At 36.7% G+C, this 15,457-nt stretch overlaps 1 protein-coding gene across 1 annotated transcript in view; it reads right to left on the bottom strand.

Annotated features, from left to right (window-relative positions):
• The window catches only part of SEPSECS (Sep (O-phosphoserine) tRNA:Sec (selenocysteine) tRNA synthase), a 35,862-nt gene extending 23,311 nt beyond the window's left edge, over positions 1 to 12,551 (bottom strand). The window contains exons 1-6 of the mRNA XM_082653837.1: positions 12,392 to 12,551; positions 11,415 to 11,569; positions 9,448 to 9,566; positions 8,941 to 9,099; positions 6,410 to 6,563; positions 2,476 to 2,578 (exon numbers count right to left, since the gene is read on the bottom strand). Of these exons, the coding sequence (XP_082509963.1) occupies positions 2,476 to 2,578; positions 6,410 to 6,563; positions 8,941 to 9,099; positions 9,448 to 9,566; positions 11,415 to 11,569; positions 12,392 to 12,505 (804 nt within the window). The 5' untranslated portion in view covers positions 12,506 to 12,551. The remainder of the gene's footprint in view (positions 1 to 2,475; positions 2,579 to 6,409; positions 6,564 to 8,940; positions 9,100 to 9,447; positions 9,567 to 11,414; positions 11,570 to 12,391) is intronic.
• Positions 12,552 to 15,457: the final 2,906 nt, after the last annotated feature.

The raw sequence follows: 15,457 nt of genomic DNA, 5'->3' as shown, positions 1-15,457 counted from the left end.
AGTATCTGCAACAATACAACAGCTACCTTATAAAAATTCATTTACCATCTTATAGTGTTATTTTCTGGTTAAAATTTTAGTAAAACCACCTCACGAATTAAGAGAGGTGATGACAAAGTAGGGTATTCGTGATGCACAACTCCATGGGCAGCTTTCATATTGTATCCTGGAGCTTGTTTTCATTTAAGAATCTTAATCTCTTCAATTACACCACCGAATTTTCTAGTATTCAAAAATATGTCATGAGCACCAAAACAATGAGCACTGCTGAGTTAAGTACATAACATATGGGTAAATGTTAAGGAGCCATTAAACTGATCAATGAAGACTTTATAAGCATGTGGAGAGTATAGAAATATAATCTAAGTTTATATTTAAGTTTAAAAATTAAATATGCTTTTGACTACATTTTAGAAAGTTAATACTAAATGTACACAATGGCTATAACCATGTAAAAAGCAATATGTATATGTATTAAAGAAAGAGAAAAAAGGGATACACAAATTATTAAAGGGTAATTGTTAGGGTAACAGGGTTATGAGTGATCTTCTATCCCTTCCTCACTTTTCTAAACTTTTAGGAATGCTAGAATATCTGACTTTTAAAAGAATTAAGGCTGCTAAAAATTAAAGAGGAGGAGAAAGGAAAAAGGGGAGGAGGAATAAAAATGAATCACTGAAATAGTATGTTTTTTCAAGATTTCCAGCATAGCTAACTGTACAACCTTCCTCTGCTACCATTCAAATTAGATATAATCTAGTCTGAAACTGTGATAAGCCTTAAAAAGTTAAGGAATAATGCAAAAGGATACCAAGGAAACAGTAAATGGTCTTCCTCAAAGGTTTTAAGAAACCCTCGAATACCACGCAGACGACCACTCCACCTCTGGACTTCTTTTGTTATGTAAACTAATCTATTTCCTTATTGATTAAGCTAATTTGGGTTGGGTTTTTGTTACTTGCAGTCAGTTACATACTAACTGGTACAAACTTTGAGTAAAGAAATTAAGCAAATCAGCTAATACTACTGTATAAACCATATTTATATCAGAGATAATACTAGTACTCAAAATAACAAAAAAAATGTATGAGATAGGATCTACAGGGCTAAGCAGCATTCACCACCACATGGCAGAAGGCCACAGATAATCTGTGAATAACTCTTAACCACATAACACAACTCACATGTGTGTCAAAACTGAATATTTGACTAACGTCATTATGCACGCAAATCATAAAATTCATATCATACCCAGATAATATCTATCCATATCCTGATATAGTGTGAATAATTAATCACTGTTAAGTAAATGTAATACATCATTTATTCATTCAATTGTCTGAGTAACCAATTATTGAGTGTCAGTTATGTACCAGGTACTGTCCTAAGTATTGAGGACACAACAGTGAACAAAACAAAGTCCTCTCCCTAACAGAACCTTAATTCTAATCACTACCAATAAGCAGACAGTAAACAAACATCATATCAAATGGTGACAAGTGCTATGGAGAAAAAGAGCAAGAGGCCATCAATTTCAAGAAGCACCATTACTTTACATACCACTAGGTAAGAATAAACATTGCCAATTAACATTATAAGACACCTCAATTTCAGAGATATAACATGGAAAAATGTGTACTTTAAAATCAATGAATATGGCAAAACAGAAAAAGAGGGATAGAAAATGCTGGCAAGGAAGAAAGTGCTATTTTAGATAAGCTGTCTGAGAAAGTCTCATCAATCTAAAGAAAGTCAGGTAACAAGCCACGCAACTCTCTTGAAAAGCAACCTAACAAGAGGTATGAGCAGGAGTGGGGTGCACACGGGTAGCATAAGAGAGGAAGAGAAAGGAGGCAAATGTGCCAGGAGGGTGGGTAAGAGGGAGAGCAGCAGGAAATGAAATCAGGGAAGCTGCAGATGCCTGAGGACACAGAGCCATGGCTGTGTGGGATGGGACCCTTACTCTGAGTGGGACTCTTACTCTGAGTGGGATGGGAAGCTCAGACATGTTTTAAAAATAAGAATCTAAAACAGATGACTGGGATCTAGGTGATGCTTATAAAAATAAAATAAAATAAAATCACAGTTTTTAAAAACCTGCCAACTCCATAGTTATACGCTAGAATGTTTATAAATGAAGTCATTTTCACTAATCAATATAGTTTTAAAAACACTATAACCCACTATATTAGAAAAATGAAAAAAACATTGGCAATGCAACATTCTCAGAAAGTTAAAAAAATAAGCTACTAAAGTATTTCCATGTTGGTGCTGACCAAAACTATAGTCCAATGACACTAGCAAAGAATAATGACTTTTACTGAGTGACTACTGGATGCAAATTTCTAATGCTCCATGAATTAGAAGATGCTAGATTAACCGTTTTTCTGTATTAGGTTGTAAGAAACACAAAGTAATAATCCCAAATATGTTAAAATCCATTTTTCCCTGACATATCTTTGGAAACTCTCTTACCTGCTGAATGAGGTGCATACACTTTGAAGACTGCACTCCATAAGCATTGTTAACTATATGTGGAATGTCATAATTAGCACAAATCACAGCCAGTTCTTCTAATCTATAAACATATTCAATAGAAAGACATATTCATACTCTGTCTTAATAAATTATGAAAAAACGTTTTTAATTTAATAGTTATCCTTAAAGTATACTAGGGGAAAAAAAAGACAAACTGAAATTTCTACAGCAGTATTTTAGCATATAGTTTGGCACCTTGGAAATGCATAGCAGGCATTTAAGGATAAACTTGAAAAAGCTTTTAAATTAATGTCACCAATAAATAAGAAAATGTGTATTTAGAAAAATCTTACATAGATGGTAGCTTTTAAATCACCTGAAAATTTCCTATATAAAAAGCAAGAAGCAGATTATTTATAAAGACCTCTTACAAGGTTGATGTGCTCATTTTTAAATGCTTTCAGTTGCTTATCATCCTAAGCTAATATCCGCAAAATAATCAGCATATCTTGAAATGTTAAGAAATCTCACATTAAGCATCTCATAAAGTAAAAAATACATTTTCAAATAGACTTTAATGTATTAAAAAATACAGAACATTAAAATATTTCAGTACCAAAATAACATTTTCCAACAACTTGGATACTGAAGAATCTTTTAAATAGCTGCTGGTTTTAAATTCACTTGTACTCCTTCATTTGACACTCCCCATATTAAAACAATCTGAGAGTCTAACTTTATGCAAAGTAAGGTAATAAATTTCAATTAGAGTGTAATAAATGATGTTCCTTTGTAAAACCAAATAATACTTGTGACTGAAGTCATCTCTAACAGAAATGTCTTCACACTATGAAGCTAAAACTAAATCCTATGGTTTGATAAAATTAATTTTTAAAAAACGTTCTGTCTACAGTATAAAAAATTTGGAAGTAAAGCATTTTGAGAGAATAAAAATTATTTCTCAGATAAATGTACTACAAATATATATTATATGGTTTAATTATCAACTTACACAGAATACATTTTCCTTTTATAGTAGCTGTGCATTAATATGTTTTTAAACTACAAACAGAACTAACATTATTCTATTCAACTGTCAGAAGTTTTCAATTTACTTCCCTAAAAGTTTTATGAATTAAAAACTTATTTTATCACTCATTTTCATAAACCTCACAAATCAAGCAGAAAACTAATCAGGTTTTGTTTTTAACAAAATGGACCTTCTGGGATACACACAAGTATTTTCTTCATAAAAGGCACTTTCACATGTTTGTGTTCTAATGAAAGTATTCCTTGATAACAAGCTTCCTTGAGAGTAAGGCACTATAATAACATAAAGTACTATTTTTTTAAAATCACTTGAATAGTTTTAAATATTCTGAATTGATCAAATTTGCTAATATTTTCAATGTGTATGAGAAAGGCAAAGAGAAGCAGAAAAAATATTTTCCATGTGAATCAGATTGTATTCTAACTTAGAAGCCAATTTAAGGTGTTTCAAAGTTTGAAGAAATGATACTCTTCTTTTTTTTAACATTTTCTTTGATTTTGCCCCACAATACTCTCTGTCCAGTTAACTAATAAAGACAATATATATGTTCAAATTAAGACTATAAAGGAATTAAACTTAAAGAAATCAAAATGTATTTTTAAATTTAATAAAATCAGAAATTCAAACATATTACTAATAACTGAGCATCACCATTTTCCTAAAGTTCACTCTAATCAGAAACATTCATTATGTAACACCACCAAAAAATAGTATATGAGAATTCTACTGACTGAAAAAAAACCTTTTTGATTTTTTCCAGAGGAGAAAATGCATGTAAAATGTACTTAGCACTATACCAGGCATACTGTAAACATTCCAAAACAGTTATTCAAAATGATACAGATGGCCAATGGGCACATGAAGAGATGCTCAACATCGCTAAGTATTAGAGAGATGCAAATCAAAACTACAATGAGGTATCACCTCACACCAGTCAGAATGGCCTTCATTAAAAAGTCTACAATTAATAAATGCTGGAGGTGTGGAGAAAAGGGAACCCTCCTACGCTGTTGGTGGGAATGTAAACTGGTACAGCTACTATGGAAAAGACTATGGAGGTTCCTTAAAAAAACTAAAAATAGAGTAGCCATAGGATCCAACAATTCCAATCCTGGGCATATACACAGACAAAATTCTAATTCAAAAAGATACATGCACCCCTATATTCATAACAGCACTAGGTACAATAGCCGAGATATGGAAGCAACCTAAATGTGCATCTACAGATGAATGGATAAAGATGTGGTCTGTATATATAACAGAATACTACTCAGACATAAAAAAAATGAAATAATGACATTTACAGCAACATGGACAGACCTAGAGATTACCATACGAAGAGAAGTCAGACAGAGAAAAACAAATACCATTTGATATCACTTATATGTGGAATGTAAAATATGATACAAATGAACTTACAAAACAGAAACAGACTCACAGACACAGAAAACAAATTTAGGGTTACCAAAAGGGAAAGAGGCTGGGGGAGGGATAAATTAGGAGTCTGGGATTAGGAGATACAAACCACTGTATATGAAATAAACAAACCACAAGGTCATACTGTATAGCACAGGGAACTATATTCAATACCCTATAATAAACCATAATGAAAAAGATACGAAAAAGAATATATATATATATATGTATGTGTGCATATATGTTATATAGATATATACATATATATGTATAACTGAATCACTTTGCTGTACACCAGAAACTAACACAACACCGCAAATCAACTATACATCAATTAAAAATACGTCAATTAAAAAAAAAGTTAGTCAAAATGAAACAAAAACAAAGATATCCTCAAGGATAAATAATTTAACTAATACAAATATTCATATGGTGTTTTTAGAAATGTAATTTATTTCAACCACATTAAAATTTTTCTAGATAGCAAAAACATCAATGAAGAAAGACTAAAGATGCTTATTTAATATTTAAATACAAATTTAAAATTTGATTGATAAGTAATGAATAAACAACTAAAGCATATGCAACATGATCTGAAAATAGAATCCAGACTCATGAATGAAGCAAGGTAAATTTTCAAGAGCAGGGTTTTAAAATTGTCTCTTGAAGTCTGCCTATAGTAAAAGCTAACATGCATTAATTACTGCCAAATTATATGACTCCATGAATTAAAATCAAAGTATAACTTGATGCTATGAAAATAGTCCAAAGCAATAGTTTTTTCACAAATTATTAGCACTTCTGTTCAAAATGTTAAAATGAAACCAACAGTTGCTGTCAAAACTAGAAATATTTATTACTATACCTAAGCCTACTACATTTTCAGAATAAAAATTTGCAGCCATCCTTCAGAAAAGCAAACGTTTGCCTTTTAAAAAAAATTTTCTTAAATATCTGCATTTTTCTCAAAATGCAAAGACAATTATATACCTAACTGTATATCTGGGTTAGTCTTGCAATTAAAAAAAAATTAGAGGACAATAATTCTAAAATTTTCTCTTTAAAATCTGTTAATACTGATAGTTCCTATATATGAAAACTAATTGTAAGATCAAAGTGGAGATGGCAATAAAAACAAGTATGTAAATCCAAAATTTAGCTTAGAGATTTCCATTAAACAATAAGGAAGAAGATGCAAGACGTCCAGAAACATAAAGAAGAGCAAGAAAACAGAGATGCTATGCATCTACTCAGGTGATAAAAGGATCTCCACTTGGTACTAGTTGTTTTTCCTTCTTCTATATCTAATTTTTATTTTCCCAAGCCATTATGTTGTTTCTTCAACAGTCCATTCACGTAGTATTTACTGCCAAATGTTATTTAGGCATCTTTGAGAATTAGTATAAGTGCATTTTATGTAAAAGACTAATGAACACTGAAGGACAATATTCACAAATCATTTACCTATCAGGCACCCTTGGAGCAAAACAGGATGTAGTAGAATGAACACAAAGAACGTAATCAGGCCCAAGTTCGTGGACTTTAGCCTCCACTGCTTTCAGGTCTGTGCGTAGCTCGTCACCTTCTAAAACGTTCTCTATCACCACAGGCTCAAAACCTAACCAAGTCAACCAGAAACCAAAATGTTAGTATAAACTGAAATAAGGGGAGATTGTGGACTCTAGGAAGCAGTGCTATTCTACACAAAAACTCTTAAACATTTATTCTAGTCAATGAACCCTTCTCTAATAATAAAGACCTGGCTTAATACCAGCATGAGTCAAAGGCAGGTCAAGGGCTTCCCTGGTGGCGCAGTGGTTGAGAGTCCGCCTGCCGATGCAGGGGACACAGGTTCGTGACCCGGTCCGGGAAGATCCCACATGCCGCGGAGCGGTGTCTAGACCATAATTAGGACTACAAATCTACTTAACATTTTGATATGACATGAAAGACTAATTTTGGGAAGGAAGCAAATGTTAAATAGAGGTCTACAAAAGTAATAAAGACTCACTGATGACAAAAAGGGTCACTTAGCCCAGTTCAATTTCAGTCCATAGAAAAGTAAATCTACTCATTCTCTGGCAACATTTAAGTTTTATTTTAAATTTCTCTTTATTTCAGAGATGAACAAAAATAATAGCTCAAGTATTGAAACAAATCACAATCATCAACTTAATGTTTTACCTCTAAAGAAAAATACAAGACATTTTAGTAGACCTATCTCATAGCTTACAAAAGCCTTCTATAATTTAAATATAAAAATTGTCTTGCACGCGAGTTATGTACTCACATCTTCAGTCTTCTCAAATACCAGATCTAGCAGCAGGCTAGATTTGTGGATTTAAGAGCTATGAGGGATTCTGAAACCATTTAGCTCAACTCACTCACTTCAAAGATAAGGGAGTCAAAATTTAGGAAGATTAAGTGCCTTCCCCAAGGTCACACAGCAATTTAAAGCAAAGTTACAGGCAAGTAGTCTTCTGTTTTAGAATCCACGTCAAGTTGTCCGCATTCTATCTACAGAAATATAAACCTTCAGCCACTATAAAATCATCAATTCATATACGGTGGTCCACAGAACTCTAGGTTTCATATCTATACAGCTATTAAAACAAAGAAAATTTTACTTAAATAAGTAACTTCCTAAGGACAGTTAATTCTCTATTATTTCTCAAATTCTCTACACTCAACCCTATTTTTGTTTTCAAACAACTATGATGCAAGTTTTTGGGTTTTTTTAAGAATACAACCATCTTGCTTCCTAAGAACATAACACAGTCCAAGTCATAACATCATTTGGAAAAAGTTTACAGTTTTTCAATATGCCAATCCTTCTCTAAGTTTGGTTATCAGTTCTTTGGTTAATAGTTTGCAAATTAACAGACTTGACAGCTTTATGCCACTTAAAATAAACCTTTTAAAAGTCTACCCATTTCTGCTATATGTCCTTATTATGAATCCCTTTACACGAGTTTCTTTAGGATTATTTATGCAGTTTAATTACAGCCCAATACTGTTCATTTCATACAACAGACTGAGGCCATTCAAAAAATAACGTTAAATTCTCAAATTCAACTTGACCTAAGCAAGCCAAATACTAAAATACCAACTTAAAGTTTTTGTCTCATCTATACTCAATGATGCCTGTATCCTCGTACTTTGATTCATGGTAATTATTTACGTGTACTCCACTCATGTATACAGAACAAACATTCCTGAAGCACCTCTTATGCTCCAGGGATTATTGTTGGGCATTTCGTATGTCATCCCACTTAATTCTGAAAACAGTCTTCTGAGGCAGGTAATCATATCCCCATTTTAAAGAATAGGGACATATGACATAACACTTCCATTTCTTAGAGTGTACTGAAAAGAATTCAAAGCAGGGACTCAAACAGGTATTTGTACCTCCATGTTCATAGCAGCATTATGCACCACAGCCAAAAGGTGGAAGCAACCCAACCCAAGTGTGTACCAGTGAATGAATGAATGAACAAACAAAATGTGGGATATATATACAATGGGAGTCCTAAAAAAGGAAAGAAATTCTGGCACATGCTATAACATGGATGAACCTTAAAGACATTATGCTAAGTCAAATAAACCAGTCACAAAAGGACAAATATTCTATAATTCCACCTATATGAAGGACAAATTTATAGAGACAGAAAGTAGAATAGTGATTGCTAAGGACTGAGGGTGGTGGGGAGGGTAGAGTTATTGTTTAATAGGTAGAGTTTCAGTTTCAGAGGATGAAAAAGTTCTGTAGCGAGATGGCAGTGATGGTCCACAACAAGAGGAATGTAGTTAATGTCAAGGAACTATACACTTAAAAATGTTTTGTTAAAAGGGTAAATTTTGTTATGTATATTTTACCACAACAAAAAGAAGGAATAGGAACAGGTTTAGTTTCTTTTTCATTTATCTAGCTCTATATAAAAAGTTTGAATTTTCTGTGACATTGAAAAACATATATGTTACTTCTCTTCTTTTACCTGCAGTGATCATGGATTTAAAGCAGGACTTCTGGTCTATTCGTGGCCATATAATGTACTTTGCTTTTGGTCTTTTGTGTCGTAATGTTAAGAAACACAGGGTTAGACTCATACCAGTTGCCATCGGAACTACAAAGCAGTTGGTCACTGTATGGACACCTACAAATACGAAGAAAAACAGAAATTAGTTATTCCACTAAAAAAACAGCATCCTTCTTAAAGAAATGATATACTTCTATCAAATAAAAAGAGTTAACAGACTTAGTGCTTATTCTTCTGTACTCACACTCAGGAAGTTCACTGCTAAATTCATCCTCCAGGCTTATGGCTCTGATTTTCTATCTTATTCTAAAAGTTTTATATATATATATATATATATATATATATATATTTGTCTTTTCAAAAGCCATTTTATACTCTTTTTGGAGAGAAGCATTAATAAAAGAAATTAGGCAAAGGTTTGTGTGACTGGTCAGCCAAAAGTATTATGATTAACACAGTACATACCAGCCAACTTTATGATGTCCAGGACCAAAGAATTGGTAATTTTGTTCAAAAGGCTAGAACCTGCAGCTTTGGGTTGCACAGCAGAAATATCACCCGATCGTCCAATTCCATGAATGAACCTAAGCAAAAAATGGCCAAAAACTGGACAAAAATATTCAGTGTTCTAAGTAATCCACTGTATAAGTATACAAATACAATAACCAAATAAACACTATACCTGACTATTAATAATGTGAAAATATCTAATTAAATCAAAACAAATTCATCAAGTATGCTGTGGTAGCTAGTCTTCATGATGGCCACCATCAATTCCTTTTCTCCCTATGCCCATATGCCACTGCCACACCAAGAGATGGGGTCTAATTCCTCTCTACCTGAACCTGGGCTGGCCTTAGTGACTTGCTTGGTCTGGAAGAATCTAGCAGAAGTGATGGTCTGGAACTTCTGAGCTAGGTCATAAGAAGCCTTCTAGCTTCCATCTGGCCTCTTGAAAGGTTTGCTCAAGAGGAGGTGGGGGGCAGGGGGTCCTCTCTTCAAAGCCAGCTGCTATGCTGGGGAAAGCCCAAGCCAAGCCACTTGGAGAGGTCATCTGAGCTCCCAGCCATCTGAGTGACTCAACTTGGATAAACTGCCCAGTTGAACCTTCAGATGACTAAACTCTCAGCCAACACCTGACTGTACTACATGAGAGACCTGAAGCAATAATCACCTGCTGAGTCCAGGTAACCTGTCAGAGGTAACAATAAATGACTGTTTTAAGCCACTATGTTTTGAGGTGGTTTGTTATACAGCAATAGAAAACCAGGATATATGCAACATTAAATTCTCTTCTTTCTTCCCATTTCCCTAATCAGAGCAGTGAGCTAACTTCTAACAGGGATGAGCTGATGTTTCAAATACTGCCTTAAGTTTAGAAGAAGTACATGCTCCTTGAAAATTAGTGTGCAAATCCACTCATTTTAAATTTAATCATGTTATACACTATTTAAAGATACCTCTGAATACACTTCAAAATCAAAAATCTGTTTGTCATTTATAGTTGCCTAGATCAGAAATTCTGCACACTGGAATTATCACAGAACACGTGTCACACTCTATTACCACTGCAACCTCACATACTAAGCATTTTTTTACATATATTATCAACCATGTTATCACCTTATTTTTAACCATTAGTTTTTCATTCAGGTCATACATTCATTATCATTAGTTTTGACTGCAATAGTTTCGGCTGAAATAAAATTCTACTATTCCTAGGAAAATTTCATCATGATTTAAAATCATGGAAGACGGGAGTTTTAAAGAGTTTACCTGTATTTCACAGAAAGGTTGGAGAACAGAGAAATGATCATATTTGGAACCACTAACAACTAAATGGTTATCAGAATTGATGAAAAGCTTTCTGAATAATGCAAAAGAAAAAAGTGACTTAATAATCTAAAATTATAATATACCTTTCCTACATCTACTGCAACAAGCAAGATATTTATAAAATGGGATTCAGTTTAGATGCAGATGAATGACGTTAAAGTTCTATAAATATACCATTCTCTAAAAAAACTTGCCATGTTAGAAAAGAAACATGGAAAACTATAAACAACCTTAGCATATTTTAAACTCTTAACAACCAAACAGGTTTATTAGGTTAAACACTCTTAACAGAATGTATAGACAGTACAAACATTCTTAACAGAACGTACAGCCAGTATCCTTAATCACCCAGAAGCTGACCCAGAATATAACCACCTCATATTAGAACTTTTACCCTATTGTCCTGAAAAGCACCTACTCAGGTACATTGTTTCCATCTCCCTGTGGCATCTAGTTCACATGCCCATTTAAACAAGAAGTAGGTTACAAACGGACATTTTATAATTTAATATGATTAATACTGCCACTATTGTTTTTAACCAAAAAAAAAAAGAAAAAAGGGAAAAGGAAATACTTTGTACTTAAAAAAATCATACCTGTAATGTCGCCGAGCAACTAATGCAGATGCCACTCTCCCTTCCCTTTCTCCCACACCACAATTGCCCAGGAAATTGTTGCTATCCATGATTGCAAGTTCATGTAAAAAGAGTTCAAGTGTACTTTCATCCCAACCATCCTCTGGACACTTGCCCTTAAGAAAAAAGAAAACAAAAAAAGGCTTATGACTATATTTAAAAAACCATCATTCCCCAGAACCCTACTTCAATGAACTTTAAAACTTTTCCATGCACATTTTGCCATGCTCCTTGTTTTCTAAAATTCAAACATAAATTCAGCACTCTGAAGAAACTCTGAATAGGCAAAATGTTTGTGTTACACTATATTACAATTATCCACACGATGCTGTGAGAAGTGATGATAAATACAATGAGATTACTCAGGTTTAAAGTTGCAGTTAAAAGTAACTGAAAACGAATAAACCTTGTCTTCAACTAGGATTTTTCACACCAGGGTGTTAGAACTAGGGTTGTCAAACTTTAGTGACATTAAAATTCAGGATGCTGGCAAGAACGAGACCTGTGAAGTTCCTCAGCAACACCTGCTTCGAGTTAGTATATCGTAGTTTATAAATATCATGTGTTCCCCAGGAGTAGTGAAAGATGGAAGACACGAACTTTGCCCTATCCGCAAACGAAAAAGTAAATCATGCCGGCCTTCCCCTCGCTTCCCCAACCCGAAGTTAGGAAAAAAAAAAAAAAAAAAGGGCTCGACGTTCCGAACTCCCCACATCCCCTAATAACACTCTCTGGGTTTTTGCCAGCATTGGCGAGGCTGAGAAGGAGCTGAGCGGCGCAAGCCGGCATATGGCATGCCCAGCTGCGAAAGACTCTGGGGACAGGGCTCAACCAGCAAACACGAGCAGGTGAGGCAGGTCCTGGAACTAACAGGGGCGCTGGGCGGAGCCGGAGCCTGGGGTGCGCGGCAGCTGGGGAGGGACCCGAAAGCTCGGTACCTTCTCCAGAAGCAGCCGTATGAGGTGCTCGTGCGACCGGCGGGCCTCACAGCCCTGCCGCACGTAAGCCGGCGACACCAGCCGCTCGCCCGCCGCGAAGCTCTCGCGGTTCATGTCCGCAGCGGCGACTGCTGCCGGAGAACAACTAACACATGCCGGACACACTCCGAAACCAGGAGGCGACTCGTCGCCTGGACGGTACGGGAAGGCCTTGGGACAAACATCTACGTCTCGCTCTCGCACATGCGCAAACCGCTCCAAATAGCGTGCCAGGAGCGGAAGGATTTGAGCATGCGCAGAGGTGTCGGGGCGTTTGGCGGGCTTCAGGCAGTACAGAAAACGAGCCCCGCCTCCCTGCATCTGATTGGTCCAGTTAAACACTAGTGTGCCTGAGACCGTCTTGAAGGAAGGACTTTTCTTCTGTGAGGAGGAGCTGAGGAGTCAGGGCAAAGTGCGTGGCGTCTCTGAAGAAAACATTTCCGAAGTTACTCTGTGTTCCACTCTTGTTGAATGATGAGCTCTGGGAGTCTGTGCTTCAGCCTTACTCAGGTCGTGTTTCTCAGATTCCTGAACCGTTTATCCTTACCCTCATACATCTCAACATTTACAGTTGCCTGGCAACCCCATTTTTTTTTTAATTTATTTTATTTATTTATTTATTTTTGGCTGTGTTGGGTCTTCGTTGCTGCGCCCGGGCCCCCTCTAGTTGCAGCGAGCGAGGGCCACCCTTCGTTGCGGTGCGCGGGCTTCTCATTGCGGTGGCCTCTCCTGTGGCGGAGCATGGGGTCCAGGCGCACGGGCTTCAGTAGTTGTGGCACGCGGGCTCAGTAGTTGTGGCTTGCGGGCTCTAGAGTGCAGGCTCCGTAGTCGTGATGCACGGGCCTAGTTGCTCCAAGGCATGTGGGATCCTCCCGGACCAGGGCTTGAACCCGTGTCCTCTGCACTGGCAGGCGGATTCCCAACCACTACGCCACCAATGAAGCCCCCCCTCTTTTTTTTTTGACCACACCACCTGGCATGGGGGAATCTTAGTTCCTCAACCAGGGATTGAACCAGTGCCCCTAGCAGGGGAAGCGTGGGGTACTAACCACTGGACTGCCAGGCAATTCCCTGGTGACCCCATTTGAAATAGTGGTGCCCCACTCCTTTTCTTCTTTGCATTACAGAATTTTTGGTCATAGCACTTATCATTCACCTCCTGATATAACACACACACACACACACACACACACACACACACACACACACACACCTATGAATGTAAACTCTCTGAAAGGCAGGGCCTTGGTGTTTGCTGCTATACTCCACAAACACCTAGAAAAGTGCCCAGAATATAGAAGGGGCTTAAAAAAAATTTTTAATAATGAATTAATGAATTAGTTTCACTATTCAACAACCCAGCCCTAGGTGCCTGAGATACAGAAATGAAAAGGCAGATTCCCTGCCTTTGATTTCCTCCTAATCTTCCCTTTAGGTGAGCCTACAGTAATTCCTGAAATCACTCTTATCTAGTGGTATGCTGGGGCCCACTTGCACTGGTTCATACTTGCTTGCAAGAGCTGATTGTTAAAAAAATGTTCAGTAATTTTGTGATTTTACAATTCAGCCAATTGTATTAAAAGCAAAAGTAGTAAATAGTCATCACTTCCTAATTATTTTACTACATTTTACTATTATCTCTGCTCTTGAGATTATTTACATCTGTTGTACCTGAATAGTGGAAATAAGATATATTGGCATCCTACTGCCCATCTCTTTCCAACTCCCTTTTTTAGTGTTATCATGTTGGTAGCTTGAAACTGGCTGTGGTAGGAGTATTTACACCGTGGAAATCAGAAAACTCTACAAATTCGGCTCTTACCTTCCCCCCATACACCACTCCCCTAGGACTCAGTTGTTTAACATGTACCAACTCACCACTATTCCTACTGCATGTTCCCAGGGCATCCTGCCATTTATCCAAGCCATAGTGCTTGTCAAATTCCATTTCAATTGTTAATGTTTTGCCTTCCTCAACTAGACTGTGAGCTCCTGGTTGACAAGGACTATATTTGACATCTGTGTTCAAAGCACAGCTCGGAACACTGTGTAATAGACGTTCAACAGCTTCCCCTTGCCAACAGCCTCCAATCAGAGCACACCTGAACCCTTCCTCTTTTTCACCATAAAGCTTTTCCCTCTCCCCTGCCTGCCTCTGAGTCTGCCAAATGCAAGTGGTAGTAACTAAGTCTCCTGCACTACCAAGTTCTGAATAAATAGTCTCTGTTTGTTACTTGGATGGTCTACATTACTTTCCACAGTTTTCCTGAAGACTCCACTGAGACACGGACTGCACTGTCCATCACCATGGACCCCAGCCTTCAGCCAGATGAGGTTCTCACAGAGACCGTAGTGCCTTGCGCCTTCTTGCTGTCAAGTCTGTGCCAACATGGTAAGTCAGTGCTGAATCTGAGCTCCACTATTTTTGTGTTGAGTTCCTCAGTTATTTATTCTAAGTGTGGTACCCAGGTTTTGTTATTGCTTCCGATTTTGTTTGACATCCTTGGTGGAATCAGACCATTCTTTTTCATGCTTTTTGGTTCTCTTTTGTACTTCTGTTTTGTATTGAGCTGTCTGAAAGTGTGGTCATAAGAAAAAGAATCATGGGGTAGAACACAGGCATAGGCCCTGTAAGCTTGTTGTCTGAGCCAGCCTCACAGACTGATGAGTTTGCTGTTCTTACCAGACCGGCATACATTTGGACAAACTTCGTTGTGAGTCACCAGTAAAACTGGATGAGGTTCTCCTTTCCTCTTGATTTTTTGTCCTGAGAGCTTGCCTTTGATCAAGAGGGAGTTCACTCTAATTTTCCACCTGCCAAGGGGCACAGATTGTTGGGTCTGTGTTCAGAGGGGTCTTGAAACATGAAGAGAACAAACATCACTTTTAACCAACCATTGCCAGCTCTCCTGAGGTCATCAAAGCTTAAAACCTCTCCTCCTCTGGGAAAAATGGCTGCTTCTTATGTGTATTTTTATTACAATCCTAATACTGGTGCCTAGTTCTCTAAATGGCGTAATGTCAGCA

The sequence above is a fragment of the Grampus griseus genome (assembly GCF_964374135.1).
Source record: "Grampus griseus genome assembly, chromosome: 4".
NCBI classification, from domain to species: Eukaryota; Metazoa; Chordata; class Mammalia; order Artiodactyla; family Delphinidae; genus Grampus; species Grampus griseus.
The sequence above is the reverse complement of the archived record's forward strand: the minus strand, read 5'-3'. Positions and strand labels throughout refer to the sequence as shown.